Source organism: Rhinatrema bivittatum, chromosome 13 (genome assembly GCF_901001135.1).
Source record: "Rhinatrema bivittatum chromosome 13, aRhiBiv1.1, whole genome shotgun sequence".
NCBI lineage: Eukaryota > Metazoa > Chordata > Amphibia > Gymnophiona > Rhinatrematidae > Rhinatrema > Rhinatrema bivittatum.
In genome coordinates, this window is record NC_042627.1 from 69,505,521 (window position 1) to 69,531,662 (window position 26,142).

Genomic DNA, 26,142 nt, shown 5'->3' on the forward strand with positions numbered 1-26,142 from the left:
GTTGCTTTGAAGCCACTTTTTGTGCTGCTTGGCCCTTTTATCAATGCCTGCCTTGGGGTTTTTTCTGCTATCTTTTCTGCTTCATTCCCCCTTCATGCTGCCTTATGAAGCTGATGCCAGTTTTGATATCAGTTTGCCACTTGAGATGTCATTAAGTTGCTGATGCCCTGTTTTGGAGTCTTGGCGTATTCTTCCCACTTTTACTACTTTGGGGCTCCTCTCACAATGATTTGGAGAACTCCTGCCAATCCTAGTACCCTTTTCTCCCTTTATGGAGCCTTAGGCTATTCATGCCACTTTTGGTGCTACTTATCCAGTATCCACAGTCTTTCTATGTACCTTGGAATTCTTTCCCCCTTCTGTTGATTTCTTTCCACAAGTTTTATGACAATAGATTAGAAAACCCTAATTTTGGAGTCCAATATAGACTATATTGCTTTCCCCATTGACTAATGGCAAATGAAAAATGAATGGAAATAAACTGTGAATTTCTTTTCCATTTTCAAGCTTAAGAAATTAATTGGGGTCCCCACAAAATTAATTTTGAAATGAAGCAATCTTTTTCCTCCTGCATATCCCTACTGAAAATTACCCTTATAGTGCAGTTATTAAAAAAAAGAATATTAAAATAGCAAAGAATAAACTTGATGCCATGCTACTGTTTTGTGGTTATGGCAAAACCAAATTCAAATGTGGTTCATGGTCATGGTTGATTGTTAAAATGACCTTCTGAGGGACCAAAGGTGAATAGAATTATAAAACAGGATCTGATTGGTAGCCTGTTGACTCAGTTCACTGCCATGTGGAGGGGTCAAGATTTAATTTCTGGGTCAGGCCTTCCACTCCCTGGGGATTCCATGGAGGGGAGAGAGTCCGAATTCTCATGCAGAACAGGAAGCTGCCGGGATCCCATGCTGAGGAGGAGTGCTGCTATGTACTGGGGGGGGGGGGGGGGGGAGCAAGGAGAGAGAGGATGGGGACCTTCTTTTGAAAGGAGTCTTAACCGGGGAGGGGGCAAGGGAGGGGTAAAACTACAACTTTTATTTTTAATTAATACCTGGATGGGGTTTCGGTGAGAGAGTGTAGGTGTGTGGGTGGGGGGACGGCATGCCCAAGCAGGTCACGTTTTTTTCCCAACTTGAGTGGGGACAAGGATTCGGGCTTTTTTTAAAATAAGCCATTCCTTCTTACCCATCAATATTGACTATATTTTTGTGACTATAGTCGGTTAAGGCTACAGTTGTACAGCCACACGAAGATGGATAACTTTAGATCTGTCATGTTTGTAAAATTCTGAATAGCTTATTCAGCTATTTTTAGGTACTTTTGTGTTTGTGCCATTTTAAAAAATGGCTTCTTTTGGCCCTAATTGGGCTTTCCTAACAAAAAGAAATGCCTAGGTTGGTCCCTCTCTTCTATTTGCCAACCTAACCTGCTGAATGAGGGAGGAGCCTAACCAGCTGTGTAGCAGTAGCCAATATGTTGTACCCCTGGCATACCTTATCCCCAAATTACCCCAAAACAGTCAGAGAGAATGCACATATTCAAAATGTCACAAAAAGAATTCACATTATATTATATTTCTTTGAAAACACCATAAATTGCATTAACCTTCATATGCGTGTGCCGGAACAGTATCAAAAGATATCTAGCAAGACTATTCACAACACTCACAGGCCTTTTGGAATCTCTTCCGTTTTAAAGATTCCATGGGTCATATTTAATCATATCTTGCATAGATTAGTCCACTTCACTTCTTGTTCTTGACATTTTTTTGCTATTTCTTAATTCTTTGTGTCACATTTAAAACTCATTGATGTCATGAGTATAAGAGGTATATGTCCCTCTCCATTCAAAATCATGCAGCTTTCACTTAAAAAAGAGCAGAGATGTAACAAGACTGACAGCGTGCCATGTTTCACGGATTGCTGCTTCAGGGGCGTCTGGCTAGAGAGTACTACTCTTTTTCAATATCCACTGCAAATTAAATCAAGACACAAATATATTTCTATGGGAGCACACCAATGTTTTATACAATATCATCACTATTATTTTCTTTATGAAATAACTTCTTTGAGTGATCAATGCGCACATCTATAAAGTCTGCTGACAGCCTCGTTTAATGACTGACGACGTTCCCTCCAAGCGATTGTTTCTCTATGCACTTTTTTTTTACGTCACCATAGCATGTTACCGGTGACATTAAAATGATCACATGACCCATGTGGTTCAAAATGCAGACAACTTTCTGTATGCTTCTAGGAAGAAAAAACATTGTTGAAACCAATGCCGTTCTATTTCTGAATTGAGCCCTCCTGGGTGAGGCGTATTGAGATGAAAAATCCAAAGTTGTTCCCTTTGATTAAGAATCTTCGCCTGATCCCTTCCCTGCCAAGTTTATTTATTTATTTAAAAAGAATTTATAGCCGGCGCCCACCAAAGTTCGGGGCGGGTTACAATGGTACATTCATAAAAAGTTGTCAAAGACACAAAAAAGAATAAGATAAATTAAAAACATAAAACATAACAAATACAGTAAAATCAAAGAGACCATATCCAAGTCATACTTGGAGAGAAGAACTAAACAAAGAAAGGAGCTGTGTTTACTTTGGATCTGCATGTATATAATCTAGAACAGTCCACTTTAACTCCTCAAAAACATGATGTTTTTCCAGGCAATTAGGAACTTATAGGGGCATTCAACCATGCTGTATTTAGCCAGCTTCTATGTTCAATATGTCTGGTCTTTAACTTCCTTTTGGTCTTGCCCATATACCATAAATTGCAAGGGCACACAATCAAATAAACCACAAAGTTAAACTGACAAGAATATTCTTGAAAAAGCTCAAATCTTGGTCCTGCGTGTAAAACCACATATTTCATAGTCCGTTTCCGCAGACACAGCAGATAATTGTCAAGAGACTTGAATAGACAACGGCCTCTAGCCGTTCGCCTCTGGAGCAGCAACCAGCGAAACATGGATGGCTCTATGTCGGGCTAGTTAAATCGCTGCTCTTTTTTAAGTGAATGCTGCACAATATTGATTGGAGAGGGAAGTATACCTCTTATGCTCATGACATTAATGAGTTTTAAATGTAGCACAAAGAATTAAGAAAAACAGAGTAGAGTTTTATGTGCAATAGCAAAAAATTTCAAAAAAGAAGTGGACTAATCTAAGCAAGACATGATTAAATATGACCCACGGCATCTTTAAAACGGAAGAGATTCCAGAAGACCTGTGAGTGTTGTGAATAGTCTTGCTAGATATCTTTTGATATTGTTCCGGCACATGCATATGAAGGTTAATGAAATTTATGGCGGATGTTATTCTGTTTATCAGTTATTTGGAAATAATCTTTTTATTAGTATGGTTTTACTATTATGATTGATTTATATTTATTGATTTTATTGATTTGATGATTTATGAGGATTGGTGAGCTTTGTTTCTCCATTGCTGCATTACATACAGAGTCTGGCTTCTTGCGGTTTCCAGTTCAGTTTCTGTCTACTTGTTTCTATTTATATTTTATAGTCTTTTTATTACGTATTTGGTGTTGGTGGTGCCTGTGTTCTGTGTGTGTGACTGAAGTGGGGTATTCTCCTAGCGTGTAGTTTCTGTGTAAGGATCTGTAGTAGCCTGGCTTGTTCTGTTTTTCTACCAGGAGACACATTGGTGTTTTAGGGCCTGATGTTAAATGTGCAGTGTTGCGGTTCTCAAAATTGGGTTGTTGCAGTTTGATTGCTGCCAGTTAGTACTGTTTTGTTTTGGAAGCTTGCTGTATTGTAGCTCAGATTACTCAAGGATTTCTGAGGGCCAAACCCACATCCAACATGAGTCACACTAGGCATAACACCATATGAGTTCAAGTATCTTTTGTTTCCAGGGTTTTCAGCAGTATTTCTGTACAACAAAATGGTGCCGGCTACAGGGCCAGTTAGCGTCATTTTTACATACCAGTAGATGGGGCAGGAGCACCTGGGGCTCACTCCTGCCCAATTTAGGCATTTTACACTTGCAGATGGGGTTACATAGTTGGGGTGGGGTGGGGTGGGGTCAGTTTTAAATGTTTGGATCGCCAGAGGGAACAGATCTTTTCTGATGTGGAAGGTGGCCCGGGACAGAGTATGAGTTTTTAGAAAAAGGGAAAATGTAAACTAAATTTCTTTTTTTAAAAAGCTTAAATCACATACAAAAATATGTCTCCAAGACAAAACTACATTCTTTTATGTTTAATCATAAAAATTGCATACAAAATAATTATAGATTTCAAACAATATTACAAATATCTTCAAAATAAACACATATCAACACAAATACAAAAAAAAATCCCAAAAAACAAAAACCATATACCTCCAAAAGAAAATTATACTCACCCCAGCCAAGCAAAATTTCCCACATACCCTAATAAATATAACTCCCAACCAAAATGTTCCCAAAAAGTTAAAATGAGGTACAGCTCACATCTCAGTTTGTACTGCGTGTTGGTTATTGGAAAAACAAAAAATCTGTGTTTAAAAAAAAAAAAAGAATGAGGATGGGAGGGGCAGCACAGTAACTGTTCAGACAGGGCAGCAAAAAAACGCTAGCACTGACTCAATTAATAGGCACTGGGATAACGATTTAAAAAAAACAACCCCAAAACAAACCTGACCTCAAATTACTAGTAACCAAAAAGGCACAGGGTACTAGATTGTACCACTTTACCCTCTTTTGGGGGGAAAACAGATAAGAAAGAGGGGAACTCCCTCAAACTCCACAAGATATTGGAAGCAGAGAGATGTAAATCATGAGACCCATAGCGGTGGGGCAGTAATGGCGGCAGAACATTCTCCGTTTCCGGGCACGGGACGTAAAGACGAACAATAGGCTCTTATTTTTATCCTATGCTGAAACTTAGAACACCTATCAACTAGCTGCGAGTCATGTAATTTGTAATTTGAGGTCAGGTTTGTTTTTTTTTTTTTTTTTTTTTTTTTTTTTTTCTGGCGTGCTGAGCCCTGGAAGCCTTTTTATTTTGTGAAATCAATTTGTTTGGGGTCTGTGGGAGAGGGCTGTATTGCGCGCGCGTCTTGGCATCAGTGCGAAGCAGAAGCAGTGACTGACTACCGCCTGCTCTATTAGACGTGGGATTGTATGGCAGTGCTGCTGGGGGAGGAGGCCTACGGTGCCAAGTGTGCAATCACGCCAACGGAATTATTTGTTGCTTTGTCTCCGTAATCCTGCATCCGTGCTTTCATTAAAGAAATCAAACTGAAAAGTGAAAAAAAAAAAAAAAAAAGCCCAAATCAAACATATCTCATCCGGGTTTCACCAACGTGACTCCGGCTATAGCCAAAATGCACAGTTCTTGGATTGCCCGACAGACAAGAACTTTTCAGCCGAGATAATTACCATAAGGAGTTTCTTATTAAATTCCACTGCCTCTTAGCGTTCGCACTAAAGGCTTTTAGCAGAGGGGCCTGTAGCGGGCTTCAGAGGATGGGAGGGGGGCACAGGGAGCTGCGGGAGCTTTGCACTATGGATGGGGGGGGGGGGGGGGGGGATGGGATGTCTTTACTTCTGCGTGGGATAGGGTAGTGGAGCCTGGCGTGAAGGACTTTAATTCTGGATTTAAAAAAAAAAAAAAAGCACCTACGTGGGCTTCCATCTCTGCGGCCTCTGTAGGATGCCACCGCCCTGCCATGCCTCCATCTTCGTTCTCCTGCAGCCTCTCTCTCTCCCTGCAACTCCCACAGCCAATTTCTCCCCTGCTACCCAAATATCCCTCTCTCCCCCCCCTGAAGGTCTCATCACCCTCAGCTCCTCAGAAAACCTTCTTTTCATCTCAAAGCAGCAGGGTGGCCCTTACATGGTGCCAATAGTAAGATAACAGCACCAAGCTCTCCTTGTGCACCTCATGCACGTAGTCCCCACGGGGGCCTTGCCCCCTCCCCCTCCCCAGGAAGCCCACGTACAGGGCAACCGAGGGAAGGAATATTACTAGTGCGAGAGGAGAGGTGAGGTTCAGTCTGGCGTGGTGGACAAACGGAAGAGAAGGCAGCAGTCCACTGGTGGAGGTCAGCAGCGGAGGCGGAGGTCTGATGACAGCTGTGAAGGCAGAGGGCCGGGAAGTGGATCAGCAGCGAAGGCTTCAGGTTTTGGAGCTGCTTAGGTAAGCAAAACCTCTTGGGCCGTGTCCTTGGTGCATATCTTCTTTAAGGTGTTAACTAGTCTGTCAGACTCCTGCCCTGTTTTGTGTAATATGCAGAGGATAATATGAGGATAGTCAGCGAGAAAGTCAGATGTCGGATATGTAGAATTTAGCAATACGGCAGAACTATTTCGGGTTTTCATTTGTAATCCTAACTTTTGAAATCTTGAGTAAAATATTTCCATTTCAGCTTATTATTATTATTTTTAAAGAGGGCTCTTTCCAAATGCTTTGCGGATTTGTTCTATAATTCATCTTCTGGACTGAAAACACCAAACTCTGCTCCTATTTGCACGTGAACCTCTTCGGTGTTGCTTTTCTCTTCCACGTTTTTTTTTTTTAACCGGTCAGTGGTTCTGCAGATTGATTCCTGCGTAGGTAGATTGCAGATCTGAGCGAATGCTGTTTTACAGAAACTTTCACCTTAAAGCAACACAGATGGAAATGTGTGATTGAGAAATCACGTGCTTAATGAACGGTTGCATGAAAGGAAATGAAGACTAGGAAGCTGAATTCCATTGCATTTTGTACTGGAGCATCAAGTATCGGGCTTTTTTCATGGGGAGAATGCCTGACAGGTACACGTGGGCTCCCATTGGACCGAAAATCTCTGCTACACTTGGAAAGTCAAAGCGTAGGTGCTCTCTGCCATAAAATGTTTTAATATATGGTCGTTGTAGTAGGAAAGCTTATCCTAAAAAAAAACAAAAAAAAACACGCTCCAGTTCATGGTCTTACAGGATACGCTACTAGGCCACCTGTGGTCCAGCAGCTGCGTGGTCAGCTCATCTGGCTCGCCGCCAAAGCTGCTGTGTCTGATTTTCAACTAATTGCAATGATAGCGAGCTGCCACCAACTGTAAAACCAGTCCATCCATCGTAATTGGGAGACAGAGAAAAAAAAATGATGAAACTAATAAAAAAATAAGTCGAGCAGGGAACTGGGTTCGTATGGAAATAGTTTCTGAGGCTTGAAAATATATTTTATCCCCCTGTAAGATTTAGTTTTCATATTTTGGTGCCTCTGCTATTAATTAAATTACACTTTCCAGGTGTGCATGGTTGAGTGTGATGGAGGAAGATTTGAGGCTTTCCCAAGTGAGGAGGGAAAAATGAAACCAAAATCAGAAAATGATAAAACACAACATAAAATAATGCAGGGGTAGATTTTCAGAGGGTTACATGCGTACGTAACCCCCGAAAACCTACCTCAAACCCCCCCTTCGCATGCCGAGCCTATCTTGCATAGGCTTCCGGCGCACGCAAAGCCCCAGGACGCGTGTAAGTCTCGGGGCTTTCCTGGGGGGGGGGGGGCGTGTTGGGGGGCATGACGCGGCCGGCGCGTCATCCAGGGCGTTCCGGGGGCGTGGCCGTAGCCTCCGGATCAGCCCCCGGACCGGAACATGGCGCGCGGCAGCCGGCCCTGCGCGCACAAAGTTACGCCTGCCTCGAGCAGGCGTAACTTGTTCAACAAAGGTAGGGGGGGTTAGATAGGGGAAGGGAGGGGAAGGTGCGGGGTGGTGGAAGGAAAGTTCCCTCCGAGGCCGCTCCGATTTCGGAGCGGCCTCGGAGGCAACAGAGGCAGGCTGCGCAGCTCGGGGCGTGCAGGCTGCCGATTTTGGCCAGCCTTGGCCTTACATTTAAGACTGACATTCATTTGCCTATTTAGGATCCTTATGTTAGGTGCCTATTGCTGATTATCAGTGCTAAGCACCTATCTCCTCACCCTAACTCTGCTCTTGTAGCCTCCCACTTTTAGGCCCCTAATTGTAGGATCATAAATTTAGGGACCCTGCCCTAGAACACTTTTAGAAGAATCAACTTAGGCTCCTAACTCCCAAAGTTAGCCTCTCAGCTTTCTCTGAATACCATCCTTCCTCTTCCACCCCCATCACCTCTCAACCCATGCCCTCCTCTTGGCTTACCCTTTAGCCTCTCTCAACCCGGCCCCCTCCCCCTTCCCTTTCTCCCTTTCAATGATCACACGGACAACCAGTTTCCTCTGCCACCTCGGCCTCTGGTTGCCTTCCCATGCCTCATTTGTGGCTTTCTGTCTTATCATCATGCTCGCAGCGAGTGTGAAGCCATCGGATGCAGTTGCACAAGAAGTCACTCGCATCTCTGGCTCCATGGTTTCAGCCGCTGGTTGACACGGTCTCTAGGCCTCTGAACGGCTGCTTGTGGTTCTATTGCAGCTGAATTGTTGCAGGCACACGCGTGGGTCTCCTTCACTCAAAATGTGTGCCTAGTATTGCTAGCAAATGGATTTAGAAATTGTGATAACATACTTGTGTTTCTCCAGGAAATATGAAAGACTACAGTAGTGGCCTTGGCCACAAGATGCCAGAATCTGCTATTAAAGTAATAGGATACTGCCACCTTGTGGACACCGCCAGAGTGCAATTTCATAGACATGGACAGAATCCGCTAGCATATTCTATTCTATCTATCTTGTATTGGCCGGATTATAAGATTGAGCTAACTTTACATCATATAATGCAGCTTGCAAATTAAGAGGCAAAATGCGTTTTTTGATTTCCATAAATTTAAGTAATAATGAGCTGATTTGCATGCACGTTGTGCCAGGATTTCTAGGGAGGGAGATAATGTGCGGCTTTTGAAATGCTGCACATTATCTGCACATTAAGGCTTTTATCTTTCATTAAAGCCCTAAAGCGACTTAGTAAATGACCCTTGTAGATACCTATCTTAGGGCTCTAAACTTAGGAGCTTCTGTGGAATAGTTTTTCTGCTGTTTCCTTGTTCTCTCTGAGCATCCCTTTTATTCTCTGGTCATCGAGTGCTTCAACTGATTCTTTTGCAGGCTTTTTGCTTCTAATGTACTTGAAAACAATTTTCTCTCTTTGGTAAGCTTCTTTTCAAATTCTCTCTTGGCAAGCCTTAGTAATGCTTTATATTTAGCTTGCCAGTGTTTGTGCTCCTTCTTATTCTCCTCATTTGGATCTACCTTCTATTTTTTAAAAGATACCTTTTAGGCTTTGATATCCTCTTTCACGTCACCTTTTAATCATATTGGCAGAGGTTTGGTCTACCTTTGACATTTTTTTAAGGTGTGCAATACATTTTCTCTATGCTTCCAGGATGCTGTTTTTAAATCATGTAAACCATTGTCCCTTGTAACTGCTCCTTTGAATTTCTTTCTAACTTCCTCATTTTATCATAATTTCCTTTTCTAAACTTACATATTAGGGTAGTACTTTAAAAAAAAAAAATGTTTTCCCTCCAATTGTGTCAAATTTGACCTCTTTATAGTCAATATTGCCAAGAAGCCTTACCACTGTTATCCCTTGTATCAGGTTTTTCAATCCATGAGGACTAGGTTTCATTTTAAGAATAGTCACAATGAATATTCATGATATATATATATATATTTGCAAATATTTGGTATAAGGCTTAGGTTAATTTACATAGTTTGGTTGCCTTGAAAACCAGACAAATGTAGAAACCACTGATGTAACCAGACATCAGAAATTTAATTATTACATATATTATGCAAATTCATCATGAGATGAAAGAATTGCAAACAGATCAGGGTGATATTGCCCCTGTATAAGTCCTTGGTGAGACTTCATTTGGAAAATAAACAGGACAGAGCCTAGAGGGTGGCAACTAAAATGGTCAGTAGTCTTCTTTCTAAAGCACTTGTGGATAGACTCAAAGATCTAAACATGTGCACCCTAGAGGAAAGGTGAGCTAGGGGAGAGAGACATGATAGAACCATTTAAATATCTCAAAGGTTTCCATGCACAGAAGGCAAAGCTCTTTCAGTGGATAAGAGGCTCTAAGATGAGGGGTTATGGGATGAAGGTGAAAGGGAGTAGACTCAGGAGTAATCTTAGGAAATATTTCTTTATAGTAAGTGTGGTGGATGCATGTAACAGCCTCCCAGTGGAGGTGATAGAGACAAAAACAATATCTGAATTCAAGAAAGCATGGGATAAAAACAAGGATATCTCTGAGGGAGTGATGGGAATTATAAAGTTAAATTAATTGAGTGGATGGGCAGACAAGATGGACCATATGATTGTTTTCTGCTGTCATGTTTCTATATTTCTGTAACATATGAACCAATAAGACTGTGAGCAGAAGTGAAAAGATCCTGTTGCCACAGCAAGAATACTTGGGTTACAAATGCTTCATTTTTTTGAAGGGTTAATAAACGTGGATAAAGGTGAACTGGTAGATGGATTTTCAGAAGGCGTTTGACAAAGTTCCTCATGAGAGGCTTCTAAGAAAAGTAAAAAGTCATGGGATAGGAGGCGATGTCCTTTCGTGGATTACAAACTGGTTAAAAGACAGGAAACAGAGAGTAGGATTAAATGGTCAATTTTCTCAGTGGAAAAGGGTAAACAGTGGAGTGCCTCAGGGATCTGTACTTGGACCGGTGCTTTTCAATATATATATATAAATGATCTGGAAAGGAATACGACGAGTGAGGTTATCAAATTTGCGGATGATACAAAATTATTCAGAGTAGTTAAATCACAAACGGATTGTGATAAATTGCAGGAGGACCTTGCAAGACTGGAAGATTGGGCATCCAAATGGCAGATGAAATTTAATGTAGGTGATGCATATAGGGAAAAATAACCCATGCTGTAGTTACATGATGTTAGGTTCTATAATAGGAGCTACCACCCAGGAAAGAGATCTAGGCATCAAGGTGGATAATACATTGAAATTGTCGGCTCAGTATGCTGTCAAAAAAGCAAACAGAGTGTTAAAAATTATTAGGAAGGGAATGGTAAATAAAATGGAAAATGCCATAATGCCTCTGTATCGTTCCATGGTGAGACCGCACCTTGAATACTGTGTACAATTCTGGTCGCCGCATCTCAAGAAAGATATAGTTGCGATAGAGAGAAAGATGGCCATAAGGATAAAGGGCATGGAATGGCTCCCCTATGAGGAAATGCTAAAGAGGTTAGGGCTGTTCAGCTTTGAGAAGAGACAACGTCATGAATGGACTTTACAAAATCATGAAAGGACTTGAACAAGTTAATGTAATTTACTCTCTCAGATAATAGAAGGACCAGGGGGCACTCCATGAAGTTAGCAAGTAGCTCATTTAAAACAAATTGAAGAACATTCTTTTTCACTCAGCACATTGTTAAGCTCTGGAATACATTGCCAGAGGATGTGGTTACAGCAGTTAGTGTAACTGGGTTTAAAAAAGGTTTGGATATGTTCCTTGAGGATAAATCCATAAACTGCTATTATGGTAATCAATAAGCAATAGTAGCTTAAGAACATAAGAAAATGCCATACTGGGTCAGACCAAGGGTCCATCAAGCCCAGCATCCGGTTTCCAACAGTGGCCAATCCAGGCCATAAGAACCTGGCAAGTACCCAAAAACCAAGTCTATTCCATGTTACCGTTGCTAGTAATAGCGGTGGTTATTATCTAAGTCAACTTAATTAATAGCAGGTAATGGACTTCTCCTCCAAGAACTTATCCAATTCTTTTTTAAACACAGCTATACTAACTGCACTAACCACATCCTCTGGCAACAAATTCCAGAGTTTAATTGTGCGTTGAGTAAAAAAGAACTTTCTCCAATTAGTTTTAAATGTGCCCCATGCTAACTTCATGGAGTGCCCCCTAGTCTTTCTATTATCCGAAAGAGTAAATAACTGATTCACATCTACCCGTTCTAGACCTCTCACGATTTTAAACACCTCTATCATATCCCCCTCAGCCGTCTCTTCTCCAAGCTGAAAAGTCCTAACCTCTTTAGTCTTTCCTCATAGGGGAGCTGTTCCATTCCCCTTATCATTTTGGTAGCCCTTCTCTGTACCTTGTGATCTATCTAATGTTTGGATACTTGCCCGGTACTTGTGACTTGGATTCGCCACTGTTGGAAACAGGATACTGGGCTTGATGGACCCTTGGTCTGACCCAGTATGGCATTTCTTATGCTCTTATGATATGACAGAGGTCTTTAAATTCAACGCACAAATAAGCTCTGGAATTGGTCGCCAGAGGATGTGGTTAGTGTAGTTAACGTAGCTGGGTTTAAAAAAGGTTTGGATAAGTTCTTGGAGAAGTCCATTAACTGCTATTAATCAAGATGACTTAGGGGCAGATTTTAAAAGCCCTGCGAGCGTAAATCCAGCTGGATTTACGCGCGCTTTGCTTGGGGGGTGTGTCGGGGGCGGCATGGCATTCGAGGGTGTTCCGGGGCGGGGCCGTGGGTGTGGTGCTAGCCCGGGGGCGTTCCGTGGGCGTGGCTGAGGCCTCCGGCCCTGGCCCACTCCTGGCCCCAGGGCTAGGAGATGGTGCTGGGCGTGAATCAGTGGGCAAGGCTTCGGCATGGGGCTAGACCTCAGCACCAGGCCCAGCTTGGGGCATTTTTTTTGGCCTGTGAAGGTTAGTTAGGGCTACTGAAAGCCCACTTTTTTTTTTCCTTTTACTATTTTTTTCCTTTTGGGTACATTTTTCTTGTTTAATATTTTATTTTTCAGTTTGGCAAATGAACCGATTCAAAAAAAGCATTAAATGAACCAAATAAAAACACAACCCCTTACCCAAAACAAAAAAAACCAAACTGAACCAAAATTTTTGATACCACATATTCTTATTATTCATTAATGATCTGGAAAAGGGAGCAACAAGTGAAGTGATCAAATCTGATTGTCCCAGTTATTCCTACCTCTTAATAGGTCACCATAATTCTTTATGATCAATGATGGTAGGTAAAGACTGTTTCATCAACGGTAGTTACTGCCGTTCTCTGCAGGTTACCCTGTGCCTTCTGCTAAGGATAGTAACTGCCACTCCATGCAGCCTTTGGACAGCTCCCTTGCTTGCCCTTCTCTCCCAAGCTTGCTTAAACTTTGTCTCTCTTGCAGCGGTGCGTAAAGGCAAGTACTGTGCTTTTCAGAGTAATGCCACTCCTCCTTATCCTGTACTTTTTGCAAACAACTTTTTAAAATGGACACTGCTGCTGGTTCAATTATCTATTATCAACAGTCATTCTCTGTAGACGCAGCATTGTCAAGTTTAGCTTCCAGCATGGACAATTTAGTCTTTCATTCATCCAAGAGAGATAAAATGAGTATCAATTTTCACTGCATAATAGTAATAATTATTTAATCTGCCTGGATATGAATACAAATGATCTTGCTATTATAATATTTCACCGCCTGCCTCTGATCAACAAAATGTTATAGAAAGTCTTTTTTTTTTTTTTTTTAGGGAAAGAAAAAGTTTGCTTAGAGTTTGCATTATGAACTTTCTGGAGGTCATCTGATAGCTTTGGAAAGTCACAGAAAGGAACAATCATAGCACGTTATTAATTTCATTATGTGGGTTGTTTACTGCCAGAATCTTCCCTTGCTTCTGGTGAAGCGGATGGGAAATCACGCCACCCCTGTGGCTAGTACTGTTTGCTTAATGGATGCTCCCGAGAGAAAAACACCTTTATCTCTTTTCACAAAGTCATACCTCTGAGATTTTCAGGGTATCTGAGCTTCTGCAGTTCTTTAGCAATTAAATTAAAACTTTCACTCTCCCGGTATAGTAGAAACAGATGTTATGCACCATTTTTATTTTCAACCGTATCAGGACATTCTGACTATATTCAGCAACTTTGCAGATCTTGCAGTAAAATATATATAAAGACCAGCTTCTCTACTACAAAGTGCTTACATCAGGTACAGATTTTAATGCTATAATTATTGTTAATGTATACCTTTATAGCAAATCTACTGCATATGTTCACAATAGCTCACAATAGCACTGATCTATAGTTTATTGTTTTTCTAAATGGTCACATCAGCCGGAGCCTTCACAACGGTGTACAGTAATAATTTAACATGGAAATACAATAGATTGATAAAAAAAGAAATAACAGCTAAAAATACTAAAAAAGATGAAGCACAAAAATAAATTAGCTGTTAAAAGACATCATGATACTGTTACATTTTAAAACAAAGAAGTTACCTTAAGATTCCTAAATAAAAATAAGTCAATAAACCTTCCAATATTAGATAAAAATTAAAAATTATACAGTTAAAAAAATTAAACAAGCCCATATGTTTCTAGTGCTCTAATTCGGTATAAGTGAGTTTAAACAGCCACGTTTTTAATTCTGCCTTAAATCTTTTCTTGTCTGCCTGCAATCTCAATGGGGTAGGCAACGAGTTCCATACTTTTGTTCCTGCAATTGAAAGTATACGTTCTCTTACTTGGCTAAGCTTAGCAGATTTAATTGTTGGTACTGCTGGTAGGCCCTTATTAGCTGATCTCAAGTCTCTTTGAGGAATGTACAAACTCATAGTTGTGTTCAGCCATTCAGTACGATCTAGAGTGCAACATAGTGCATAAGCTTAGGTAAATGCTCTGTGTACTCCTTAGCTTCTATTTTTCATTGTGTGCTTTTTATTACCCCCTACTATAGGCACAATTTTGTTCATTTTCTTTCTTTCTTTCTTTTTATTATGCAATTAAAAATACAAAGTACACGCTTGTTAGCAATATAACAGAGGTACCAAAAGGAACATAGAAAAATGTTAATCAAAATAAAAGAATACATTCATAGCTCTGAAACTCAAGTCCTCAAATTAGGGATTCCAATGACCAGAGCTTATCAAACAGAATCCGAAAAAGTAGAAAGAGGTAGCAAAAAGAGATTCCACCTTCAAAACATATAAATGTATATGACAGGTCAATTTTTACGCTATTTCTAATATAGATTGCCAACAGGAGCTTACCCTTTTTCTTAGCTTTGAGAAAGGCAGTATGCTGAGGGGGATCGAAGAAAACATATTTGATGGACGAATTTAACAGTACATTCACATGGGTAACGAAGAAAAAATAGTGCTCCAAGTTGCAACACAGTTGGATGCATCAATAGAAACTGTTTGTGCCTCTTTAGAGTGGACTTGGAGAAATCAGAGAACATTCTAACCTTACAATTTAGAAAGGAAACATTTCTAAGCTTAAGAAATAGAAATAATGATAGTTACCTATATGAGTCCAAGGCTAAAGAAACTAGCAAGATAGCAGAAGAAGCAGAATCCCCTCCCAGATCTTTCTAGAAAATCTGTTAAGATAAGTATGTCAAACGCTTGACCAAGGATCAAAGATTGAGCCTCAATCAGAGGTGGTAGGCTGGATAGCAAACTGGTTGAAGGACAGAAGACAATGTGTTATGGTAAATGGAACTTACTCTAAGAGAGCGGTGATGAGTGGAGTGCCGCAAGGGTCAGTGTTGGGATCGGTCCTGTTCAATATCTTTGTGAGTGACATGGCAGATGGGATAGAAGGTAAGGTTTGTCTGTTTGCGGATGATACTAAGATCTGCAACAGAGTGGACAAGCCGGAAGGAGTTTAGAGAATGAGACAGGATTTAAGGAAGCTCAAAGACTGGTCAAAGTTATGGCAGCTGAGATTCACTGCCAAGAAGTGCAGAGTTATGCATATGGGCTGTGGAAATCTGAAAGAATTGTATTCGATGGGAGGTGAAGGGCTGATGTGCATGGAGCAGGAGAGAGACCTTGGAGTGATAGTGTCTAATGATCTGAAGTCGGTGAAACAGTGTGACAAGGCGATAGCTAAAGCCAGAAGAATGCTGGGCTGCATAGAGAGAGAAATTTCGAGTAAGAAAAGGGAAGTGATTATCCCCTTGTACAGGTCCTTGGTGAGGTCTCACCTGGCGTACTGTGCTCAGTTCTGGAGACCGTATCTCTGAAGGGACAGAGACAGGATGGAGGAGGTCCAGAGACGGGCGACCAAAAAGGTGAATGGTCTTCATCGAATGACTTATGAGGAGAGACTGAAGAATCTAAATATGTATACCCTGGAGGAAAGGAGGAGCAGGAGTGATATGATACAGACGTTCAGATACTTGAAAGGTTTTAATGATCCAAAGTCAACGACAAACCTTTTCCATTGGAAAAAAATCAGCAGAACCAGGGGTCACGATTTAAAACTCCAGGGAGGAAGACTCAGAACCAATATAGAAACATAGAAATGACGGCAGAAGAAGACAAAATGGCCCATCCAGTCTGTCCAGCAAGCTTTCGCACTTTTTTTCTCTCTCACATACTTATCTGTTTCTCTTGGCCCTTAATAACCTTTTTTATTCTATTTCCCTTCCACCCCTGCCATTAATGTAGAGAGCAGTGTAAGAACTGCATCTAAGTGAAATAGCTTAATTAGTTAGGGGTATTAACCACTGCAATAAGCAAGCTACACCCATGCTTATCTGTTTATCCAGACTATGTAATTCAGTCCTTGTTGGTTTTTGCCTGAATATAGATCCACCTTTCTTCATTCCCCCCTGCTGTTGAATGTGAGGAAGTATTTCTTCATGCAGAAGGTGGTGGATGCCTGGAATGCCCTTCCAGAGGAAGTCATGAAGACCAAAACTGTGAAGGATTTCAAAGGGGTGTGGGATAAATACTGTGGATCCATAAAACCTGGAGGATGGGAATGAAGAGGAGAGGTATGGGGGTGCCTTGTAGGAATAAAGACTGTGGATCTATAAAGCCTGGAGGATGGGAGTGAATAGAAGAGGTATGGGGGTGGCTTGCAGGAATGACTGCTACTACCTGGTGATTAATACCCTTATTCAATAAACATTCACATGGTTAATGAGACTCCAACATTGCTCTATGCTTCAATGGCAAGAGGAAATGTGGAAAAGAGGATTTGCATTCAGGCAACAACCAACATTGCTCTATGCTTCAACAACCAACATTGCTCTATGCTTCAACGGCAAGAGGAAATGTGGAAAAGAGGATTTCATTCAGGCAACAACCAACAAAGTAGCACACTGGGTAAACAAGTGTGGAGTAGCTTGCTTGTTGCAGTGGTTACTACCCCAAACCAATTAAGCCTGATACTTCACTTTAAATGCATATCCAGTGTAAATCTCTGCTTCAATGCCAGGGAGGGAATGAAGAAAAGAGGATTTATATTCAGACAACCAACAAGGACTGAATTGCACAGTATGGGTAAACAAATAAGCGTGGGAGTAGCTTGCTTGTTGCGGAAGTTACTACCCCGAACCAATTTAAGCCTGTTACTTCACTTGGAAAACATATCCAGTGCAGCTCACTGCTTCAACTGCAGGGGAATGACGAAAAGAGGATTTATATTCAGACGACAACAAAGGACTGAATTGCACAGTCTGGGTAAACAAATAAGAGTGGGGGTAGCTTGCTTATTGTGGCGATTACCACCCCTAACAAATTAAGCCTGATATTTCAATTTGAATGCATATCCAGCGCAGCTCACTGCTTCAATGGCAGGGGGAATGAAGAAATAGGATTTACATCCAGCCAACATTTAACAAGGCACTGATCTGAGCAGTATGAGTATACAAACATCGGGGCAACTTGCTCGATACAACGGTTATTACCCTCAAACATTAAGCCTTATACTTCACTTTGATACAGCTCCAACACTGCTCTCTGCATCAATGGTGGGGGTGGAAGGAAATCAGAATCAAAAAGCTACCAATAAGGGCCCTGAATTCAGTGGTCGGAGTAACAGATAAGTATGAGAAAATAAGTGTGAAAGCTTGCTGGGCAGACTGGATGGGCCTATTGGTCTTCTTCTGCCGTCATTTCTATGTTTCTATAATCAGTTCTCTCCTCATTTGAGACAGATAGTATATTTTAGAAATAGGTAGAAAGTTTTGGACCGGGATCTTCAAACATTCTTTAAGAAACTTCTTGAACAAATTCAGTGATGAAGTAGTGGTTAAGTTTGAAACACTGGAAAACTTTTCAAGGCGTTGCAGTCTTCATCTAATAAACTTTCCAATTTTCCTGGAGAACCTATTTGAGATTTATGCTCTCCCATACCATTCTCCACCTTTTCTAAGCGAGTTTTCAGAGATTTAACTCTGTCTCTTGCTCCATAAATAGTGCCATTGTGTCATCAATTTTTGAAGAAACTTGTGAAATTTGGATAGAGAGAGATGGGCCCATTGCAGCCATGGATTACCGTAAGAGCTCCTTGCTAAATTCCAGAGGGTGAGGCGTACCTGGCTTCGAAACTTCAAGCCTCCTTCTTTGTATTGCTTTCCCCAAAGAAAGCACAGGTTCCTGAGCTTAAAGAGGTACTGTGCCTTTGGCAGGAACACTTTGGGACTCCCTCCCTCCAACTACAACCGACGCTTCAGTGTCATCGGTCCATGACCCAGTCTGAGTAGGGTGTGTCTATATGGTCAGTGAGCAGTAACAAGCAAGTTATTTAATTATTTATAAGGTTTTATATACTGTCGTTTGGAGGATACCATCACAACGGTTTACATGAATAAATAATTAGAAATAAAAGTAGTAAAAACAGCTATTGTAAAATACAAGGGTAATACCATATAAAATAAGCCAATAGCATAAAAAATACAATAAAATAGATAAATCATGGCAGTGATTAAAATACAGAGTGATACAAATGATCAAGTTTAAATCAATTGTCCTGCATAACATTAAGCGATTACAGGTCATGGTTATAATAACAGGTAGATTTTTAAAGCATTGCTTACGCAAAAACAGCCCCATACACACGCGTATATGGGCCGCGGGCTTGCAACACAAATTTTAAGAAGCTGGGAAGTACATGCATGCATACCTGTATCAAGAACGAGGAGGCAGAAAAAGGCCGGTACATGGATGTGCCAGGGTGGAGCCAAGACTTACGCACTTAACCCCCAAATTTTGCAAGGATGAACATGGCAATGCACACCTTGTTACCTGCGTAAATTTACTATTGGTCCTGAGATTTTGGGCCAGAGGGATCCTGGACACCAGGAAGGAGGGGGAGAGAGAGAAAATCTGACACTCTCTCTATATATATATCCCACTGTAAGAGGGGCACTTTCAACTCAGCATGGATTTGGGGGGAGGGGGCGGTATTATATTGGTCTGTAGACCCTCTCTCTCTCACTCCCTCTCTCTCCCTCCCTCTGGTCACTTGTGTGAGTGTGCGCAATAGGGATATTTTAAATGGTATGCATGTACTTGCATGCACAATATAAAATGAAGTGTATTTTTGCTCTCATGCCCAATACGAGCATTTATGGGCGCATGCACGCTCCTTTTATTTTATTTATTTATTTAAAAACATTTCTATACCTTCTTTCAAAAGCGAATAGCTCACCAAAATGGTTTACAAAAATAAACAAGAGTTTAAAAATAAAAAATGATAAATAAAATAAAATAGGAGATAGTAGCAACTAAATTAAATTAATATTTACCTATTACAGTGTGTGAAGATGTACCGATTGTAAATAAGTATTACAAGTTTGTTTTCACGTGGCTGCAGTTACCAGCTAGGGATTTGGAAGTTAGTAAATTTTAGAGTGAATTGTTAAAGTTATTGAGTTGGGACATATTTTTAAATGCATGCAAAAAATGTTTTTTAAAACATTGATTTGGGCAACCATTGAGTTGCTATATAAGCATTGCGATGGTTAAGCCCTGGAAATGAAGGTCCTAATAATAATAATCTAATTCTATTGAATCTATATGGGTACATGCAACACCATATTTATTCATTATTATTATTAAAGATCAGAGTGGAATTGTGGTTTTCCACGGAGAGCACAGTCAAGTGAGAAGCAGCTTAGATTTATACAGAGGAAATATGATGATCTCCGTTTCTGTCTCTGTTCTTTTCCAAGTAATTCATAACATTTTATTTGCTTTCTTGGCCATTGCTGCACTATGCTGAAGATTACAATGCATTGTCCACAATGACTCCAATATCCTTTTCCTGGGTGCTGTCTCCCAATATGGAACCCAGCATTGAGTATATATAGTTAGGCTTATTTTTCTTTGCACTTGTCCACAATAACTTTCATCTGCCACTTAGAAGCTTAGTTCCCCAGTCTTGCAGCGCCTTTTGCAATTCCTCACGATCTGTTGTCGTTTTAACTTGCTTTGAATAATTTTGTGTCAACCCCAGCTGCACCAAAGGTTTTTATTGGATTACTTTTCTAGGAATAAACACATCCAGTGACATTAATTTCTGTGCCAAGCGTTGCCCTGCTGGCTCTGAAATCCCTTGTTTCTCAGCGGGCATGAGGTGATATGCAGCATGATAAAGAGAGAGCCTGCTCTGCTGGTGCCTGACATGGCTCTCCTCATGCTCGGCGTTGTAAGCCAATCCAATCGCAACACCTGGACAGAATGTCATACGTTATCGTTAAACTGCAAAAGAAGCTGAAAGGTCATCATCTCAGTGTACGGAAATGTGCAAATGCCTGCGAGCAGTCGGCTGTGCGAACCGCAAGCCCAAATGAAACGTGGTGAGCTTGCTGCCATCCCTTATTGCAATCAAATCAAGCGATAACCCAATCCTTCATGCCATATTTTATGTTCCAGGTCCGTTGCTGAAAAACATTAGCTCTTTGATGCATCCTGCCAAGCTACAGCTGCATTACAGATGGCTGTTATGGTGGAGGGCAGTGTATATGCTTGTGTTGCAGCTCTATGCTAAAAAATGTGAGCTCTTTAATGCATGCTGCCAATGCTCAGCTGCATTATAGATCGCTGTCGTAGTGGAGGGCACTGCATTAACTTCTATGCTGCGGCACTGTTTCCTTCCATGTAGGGTTTACAAGGGGAAGTCTACTTTACATAGCAACTAAAATGGATTCGTTATTTCCTGCCATTTCTCTCTCTTTTTTTTTTGCTTATCTGCTTTCATCTCTTCTGGTCATCTCCTAAAAAAATAATTTCAGGTGGAACATCTCCTGCTTCTAGTTTGCTGCCTTTGATGTTTTTGCCGGTATAGAGTTTGTTTTGCCTAAGTTACAACAGGGAACTTAAGTTTATTTCAGAGAAGGCACAAGCAGCCATTCATAGAACCCATAACCGCACAGAACAGTTGTTACAACAAACAATATCACAGAATTACTCAGAATTTGAGGGTTTTATTCCTTTCTCAGCAGCCACCTTCCATCAAATATTTCTAAGGTTTAAATGTTATCTGTTCATTTCCTCAACAATATATGAAGGAGAGTGCTTGCTGTGGTATTTTACTGGAATGGGAATTATAACTCCTGAAAACTAGTCAGGCAATGTATTAAGAGTTCGGTATCACCTTATATCTATATTTATCTATTTATATTTCTGTCTATTCTTTATGTTATTCACCTAAGACCGGTTCTTCCACTCATCAAAGCAATTAGGAGTGAATTTTCAAATGAGTTATGCATATATTGAAGCAATTTTCAAAAGCCTATTTACTTGCTTAATGTCTATTTATGCAGGTAAAGAATTCAGCCCTACCGGGTGAATTTTCAAAGGAGTCATACACCTAAAATCAGCAGTTTTCAAATGTTCATTTACAAGTGCAATACCTTTTGAAAATTACCTCCTTAAGGTCCTTTCCACAACTGGGTCTCCCTCATCCTATATTTAGAATCAAACGTTTTAGAAAATAGAGCACTTCCTGCCTCTTGTGTGGCCTTGCGCTTTAACATTGTTGACATCAGAGTCAAGTGACATCATCAGTTTCAGTTCATCCTTGGCATTTGAAGATATCGACTACTTGAGTAGCTTCCCCACCCCCCATTGCATTATTTCATTCTTAAATTTGACACTGTCATTTCATCAGGGCAACAGGAAACCATCAATCTTGCCGAGGAACTTATTTTTATGCTTTGCAGGCTGTCAGACCTATCTTTTAAGGCTTTGGTTATGGAGTTGCTGTATTCTTCGGAGATGTACTTTCTGAACGGATTTACAAGATCAAATCAATACAGCGGTGAGATGTCACGTCGAACGCAATGTGTTGCATGCCAAGAACCTGATTCAAATCTCTCCAGTCAATCAGAGTTGCCAAGTCGTGGAAAGAAAATGTTCACAAATAGGGAAACAATCTCATATTCTCAGAATATAACTTTTCACATATTTATAGATATTAATTTTTCAATAATAGCCACATTCTGGAAGAGATGACTCAGGGGTGCTCAAACCTGTCCTTGCCCCCCCCCCCCCCCCCCCCCCGTCCACCCCCAGCCAGTCGGGTTTTCAGGATATCCATAATGAGTATGCATGAGAAAGATCTGCATGCATAGGAGGTAGTGCATACAAATAAATCTCATGGATATTCATTAGAGATATCCTGAAAACCTGACTGGCTAGGAGGGCCCCAAGGACTGGTTTGAGCATCCCTGCGTTAATATATAACTTGTCCATGTCTATGGATGACTCTTTAGCAACTTGGTTGTATTAAGAGGAAACAAGCCTACAGTATCGACCTAAATATAATATCAGAATTAGGACTAGAAAAATTGTTTTTCAAAACCTAGCTTAGCTTATGTTCATATCCTAGTGCCAGGGAAGGAGACAGTGGCATCTGCTCAGGCTGGGTGGGAGAACAGTAAGTCGTGCCTTGCCAGGTGCACTGGAGGAAGAAGAAGCTTCTTCCCATTAGGCTTGCTGGGGGAGGAAGCAGCTGTGTCCCACCCGGCCCGATGGGAAAAGAGTTGAAGGTGCTCTGCCTGAGCCCAGAGAGAGACAGCAGTGGTATCTCATCCAGGCCTAATAAAGGAAGAGTCTGGCTGCTGGCCAAATTTTTTTTTTTTTTTTTTACTGTACTGGCCCAAATACAAGGGGTTTGGCCTATATTTGGGATATCTTATATTTGGGCCAATATGCTACATTTGGTTCATTCCTATGAGCCTTGGGTGGACCTCGGAGACCTCTGCTCCCTCACTTTTGGATCAGACCCCCCTACCCTTAGCAGCAGGTCATGACTCATCTAGGATCAACGCCTTAAAGATGCAGTAGTTAGAGGGACTGGAGGCATTGGAATCCCTGCCAGTTCATGATCCCTTGCACTTTTAAGATGGCCGACTTGACCGGTGAAATGCCACTGCCCTTGTGCTAAACATGGAAAGGTTTCAGGCCATCAAAGTATTTCTGTTTACTTTTGGCAATCAATGACCCTCCCCCCCCCCCTTCCCCCAATGCCTGGTCTGGGTGGAAGCTTATTTACATAGTTGCTCTTCAGTAGCCTGAGAGGGAGAAACAGCAGAGACAGGGCATGGAGAAAAATACCTAACTGCTGCAGTATTCCCTGCAATATGCCGCATGTGCCCCCGCACACAACATTTCCCACTTTAATGCCAATTCACTTCAAGAGCAGGAAGGCCAGTGGGTCGTGGTGGGCCGAAGAGAAGAGGAGCCCACAGGGCCGTGACGGAGCTTATCCCACCAGGCCCAAACAGAACAGGAGGCCGTGTATTTGTGTGTGTGTGTCTGTGTGTATGTCTTTGTGCGAGCCTGTGTCTGTATCTCAGCCTGAATGCATGTGTGTGTCTATATGAAAGCTTGTGTGTGTGTGTCTCGTGCAACAGCCTGTATGCATGTATGTGTCTGTGTGAAAGCTTGTGTGTGACAGCCTGTATGCACATTTGTAGCTGTGTGAGAGCTTGTGTGGCTGTGTGAGAGAGCCTGTGTGTATGTGTATATGTGCACATATGAGAACCTATGTATCACATATAGGCGCTTACAGGTATGCACACACTAACACGTGTCTGTAAGGGAGAGAGGGAGTATGTGTGAGAGCATAGGTGTGTATATGAGATAGGGAGTGTCAGAGAGTCAATGTGTTATTGTGTGTGTGTATATGTGTGAGACAGAGAGATGAAAGTTTGTGCGGCCCTATCTTCCCAAATCCACGAAAAACTCAGGGTGACAGTAAATCAAAAGATCCCAGGTATGGAGAGCCAGGAGATTTTTTAATCCTTATTATTATTTTTGATTATTGGGTATAATTTGATGTTTTTGCTGTTTGAAATATTTATTGTTTTTTTGGAAAATATTAGAACATTTTTTAATTATTGGATTTTTTGAAATATATTGATATTTGGGAAATTTTGGATATTATATTCATTAACTGGTTTGAAATATTCTTTTTATGAATATGATTTTATTATTATGTTTTATATTTCTTGATTTTATTATTTAATGTTTTATGAAGAATGGTAATATTTCTGTTTTCTCATGCTTGTTGTGGGTTCCAATTCAGTTCTTCTCAGCACGTTTCTATTTATACTTTCTGGACTCTTTATTCTGTATTTGGTCAGAGTCTGTCTGTATTCTTTGTATGTGTCTGAGGTGAGCTATTTTGCGGCATGTATTTTCTATGTAGGGATCTATAACAGCCTGGCTTGTTCTATTTTCCCAATAGGAGGTGTATTGGTGTTCTAGGGCCTGGTGTAATATTTGCAGTGTTGCCTTTTCATAGATAAGGTTGTTACTGTTTGAGTACTGGCAGTTAGGATTGCTTTGGTATGGGAGGTTTACTATATTGTAATGACAATTATTTATTTATTTATTCATTTTTATATGGTAATTATGTTTGTTCATTGCTTTTTGAGGTTCCATTATAAATTCCATAAGAGTTCCAAGTGTCTTTTTTGCAGAGTTAAAAATAAAAAAGGCATTTGGTACCCATTCGGCAGGGGTGGCCAACTCCAGTCCTGGAGAGCTACAGACAGGCCAGGTTTTCAGGATATGGACAATGAATGTGCATGAGATAGATTTACATGCATTACCTCCATTGTATTGAAATCTATGCCATATGGTATTAGACCTATGGTAACTTGTTGGGTATAGGCTTGGCCCTGAGAAAGCCATGAATAAACTGAATTACAATATAATCATTTTCCCATATCAAAACACTACTAAATGTCAGCACTCAAACAGTAACAACTTACCTATGAAAAGACAAGATTGTAAATATTACACCAGGCCCTAAAACACAAATACACCTCCTATTAGGAACAAGCCAGGCTGCTATAGATCATAAGAAGTTGCCATTCTGGGTCAGACCGAGGGTCCATGAAGCCCAGAATCCTGTATCCAACAGTGGCCAATCCAAATTACAAGTATCTGGCAAGTACCCAAACATTAAATAGATCCCTTGCTACTAAAGCTAGTAATAGCAGTGGTATATTCCCTAAGTCAACTTGATAAATAGCAGTTTATGGGATTCTCTTCCAGGAGCTTATCCAACTACATTAGACCAGAAACTACATGCTAGCAGAACACCTCCCCTTGTTCCCACATGCAGAACACAGACAGACCCTCACCAAATACTAAATAAAGAGAACATAGAATGTATAGAAACATGCAGACAAAAAGTGAACTGGAAACTGCAACAAGCCAGACTCTATATGCAGTACAACAATGGAAAAACATAAACATAACCATTCCTCATAAAACATCAAACAATAAAATCAAGAAATATAAATCATAATTGTAAAAACCATACTAATAAAAATTATATTTCAAATAAACTGATTAATAGAGCATCCAGTAATTAAAAAATTCATATTAAACTTTTCCAAATGACAGTAAAATATTTCAAGACACCCAATAATTAAAAGTGAGGATAAAATAAATCTCCCTCTGTCTACATCCGTAAAATTTTGATTTCCAGATGTCCTGAGATGGTTATGGATTTGCAGAGAGAGGGGAGCAGCAAAGGGCAGCAGCCTCCTCCTTCAGCCTTTAGGGCCCACCAGACTTTCCCTTTCTTTTAGCCTCTTCTTTGCCGCTCCTACTGTGGGGAGGGGGGCTGGAGCATGAGAAGAGAGATCAGTGCTTCTTGGGCCCCGTGGGCTGTGCTGCTCCTCACCGTGAGGGCGAGGAGAGGAGGGGGGATGGCCGCTGAGGCCCCTGTGGGCTGTGCTGCTCCTCACCGTGGCGGCGAGGAGAGGAGGGGGGATGGCCGCTGAGGCCCCTGTGGGCTGTGCTGCTCCTCACCGTGAGGGCGAGGAGAGGAGGGGGGATGGCCGCTGAGGCCCCCTGTGGGCTGAGCTGCTTCTCACTGTGAGGGCGAGGAGAGGAGGGGGGATGGCCGCTGAGGCCCCTGTGGGCTGTGCTGCTCCTCACCGTGGTGGCGAGGAGAGGAGGGGGGATGGCCGCTGAGGCCCCTGTGGGCTGTGCTGCTCCTC

General features: G+C 41.2%; 1 protein-coding gene across 8 annotated transcripts in view; it reads left to right on the top strand.

The window, feature by feature from the left end:
- NTRK3 (neurotrophic receptor tyrosine kinase 3) overlaps positions 1-26,142 on the top strand; it is a 932,433-nt gene that overhangs the window by 231,616 nt on the left and 674,675 nt on the right. The window contains exon 1 of one of the 8 annotated variants that reach the window (XM_029575290.1): positions 4,395-4,942. The exons of 6 other annotated variants lie outside the window; for them this stretch is intronic. Coding sequence is in view for 1 of the 2 variants with exons in the window: in XM_029575289.1 (XP_029431149.1) it covers positions 6,082-6,152 (71 nt within the window). In the remaining variant the exon portion in view is untranslated. Of the gene's footprint in view, positions 1-4,394; positions 4,943-5,675; positions 6,153-26,142 lie in introns of those variants that run through there. One more of the 8 variants, XM_029575289.1, reaches the window with a different exon arrangement.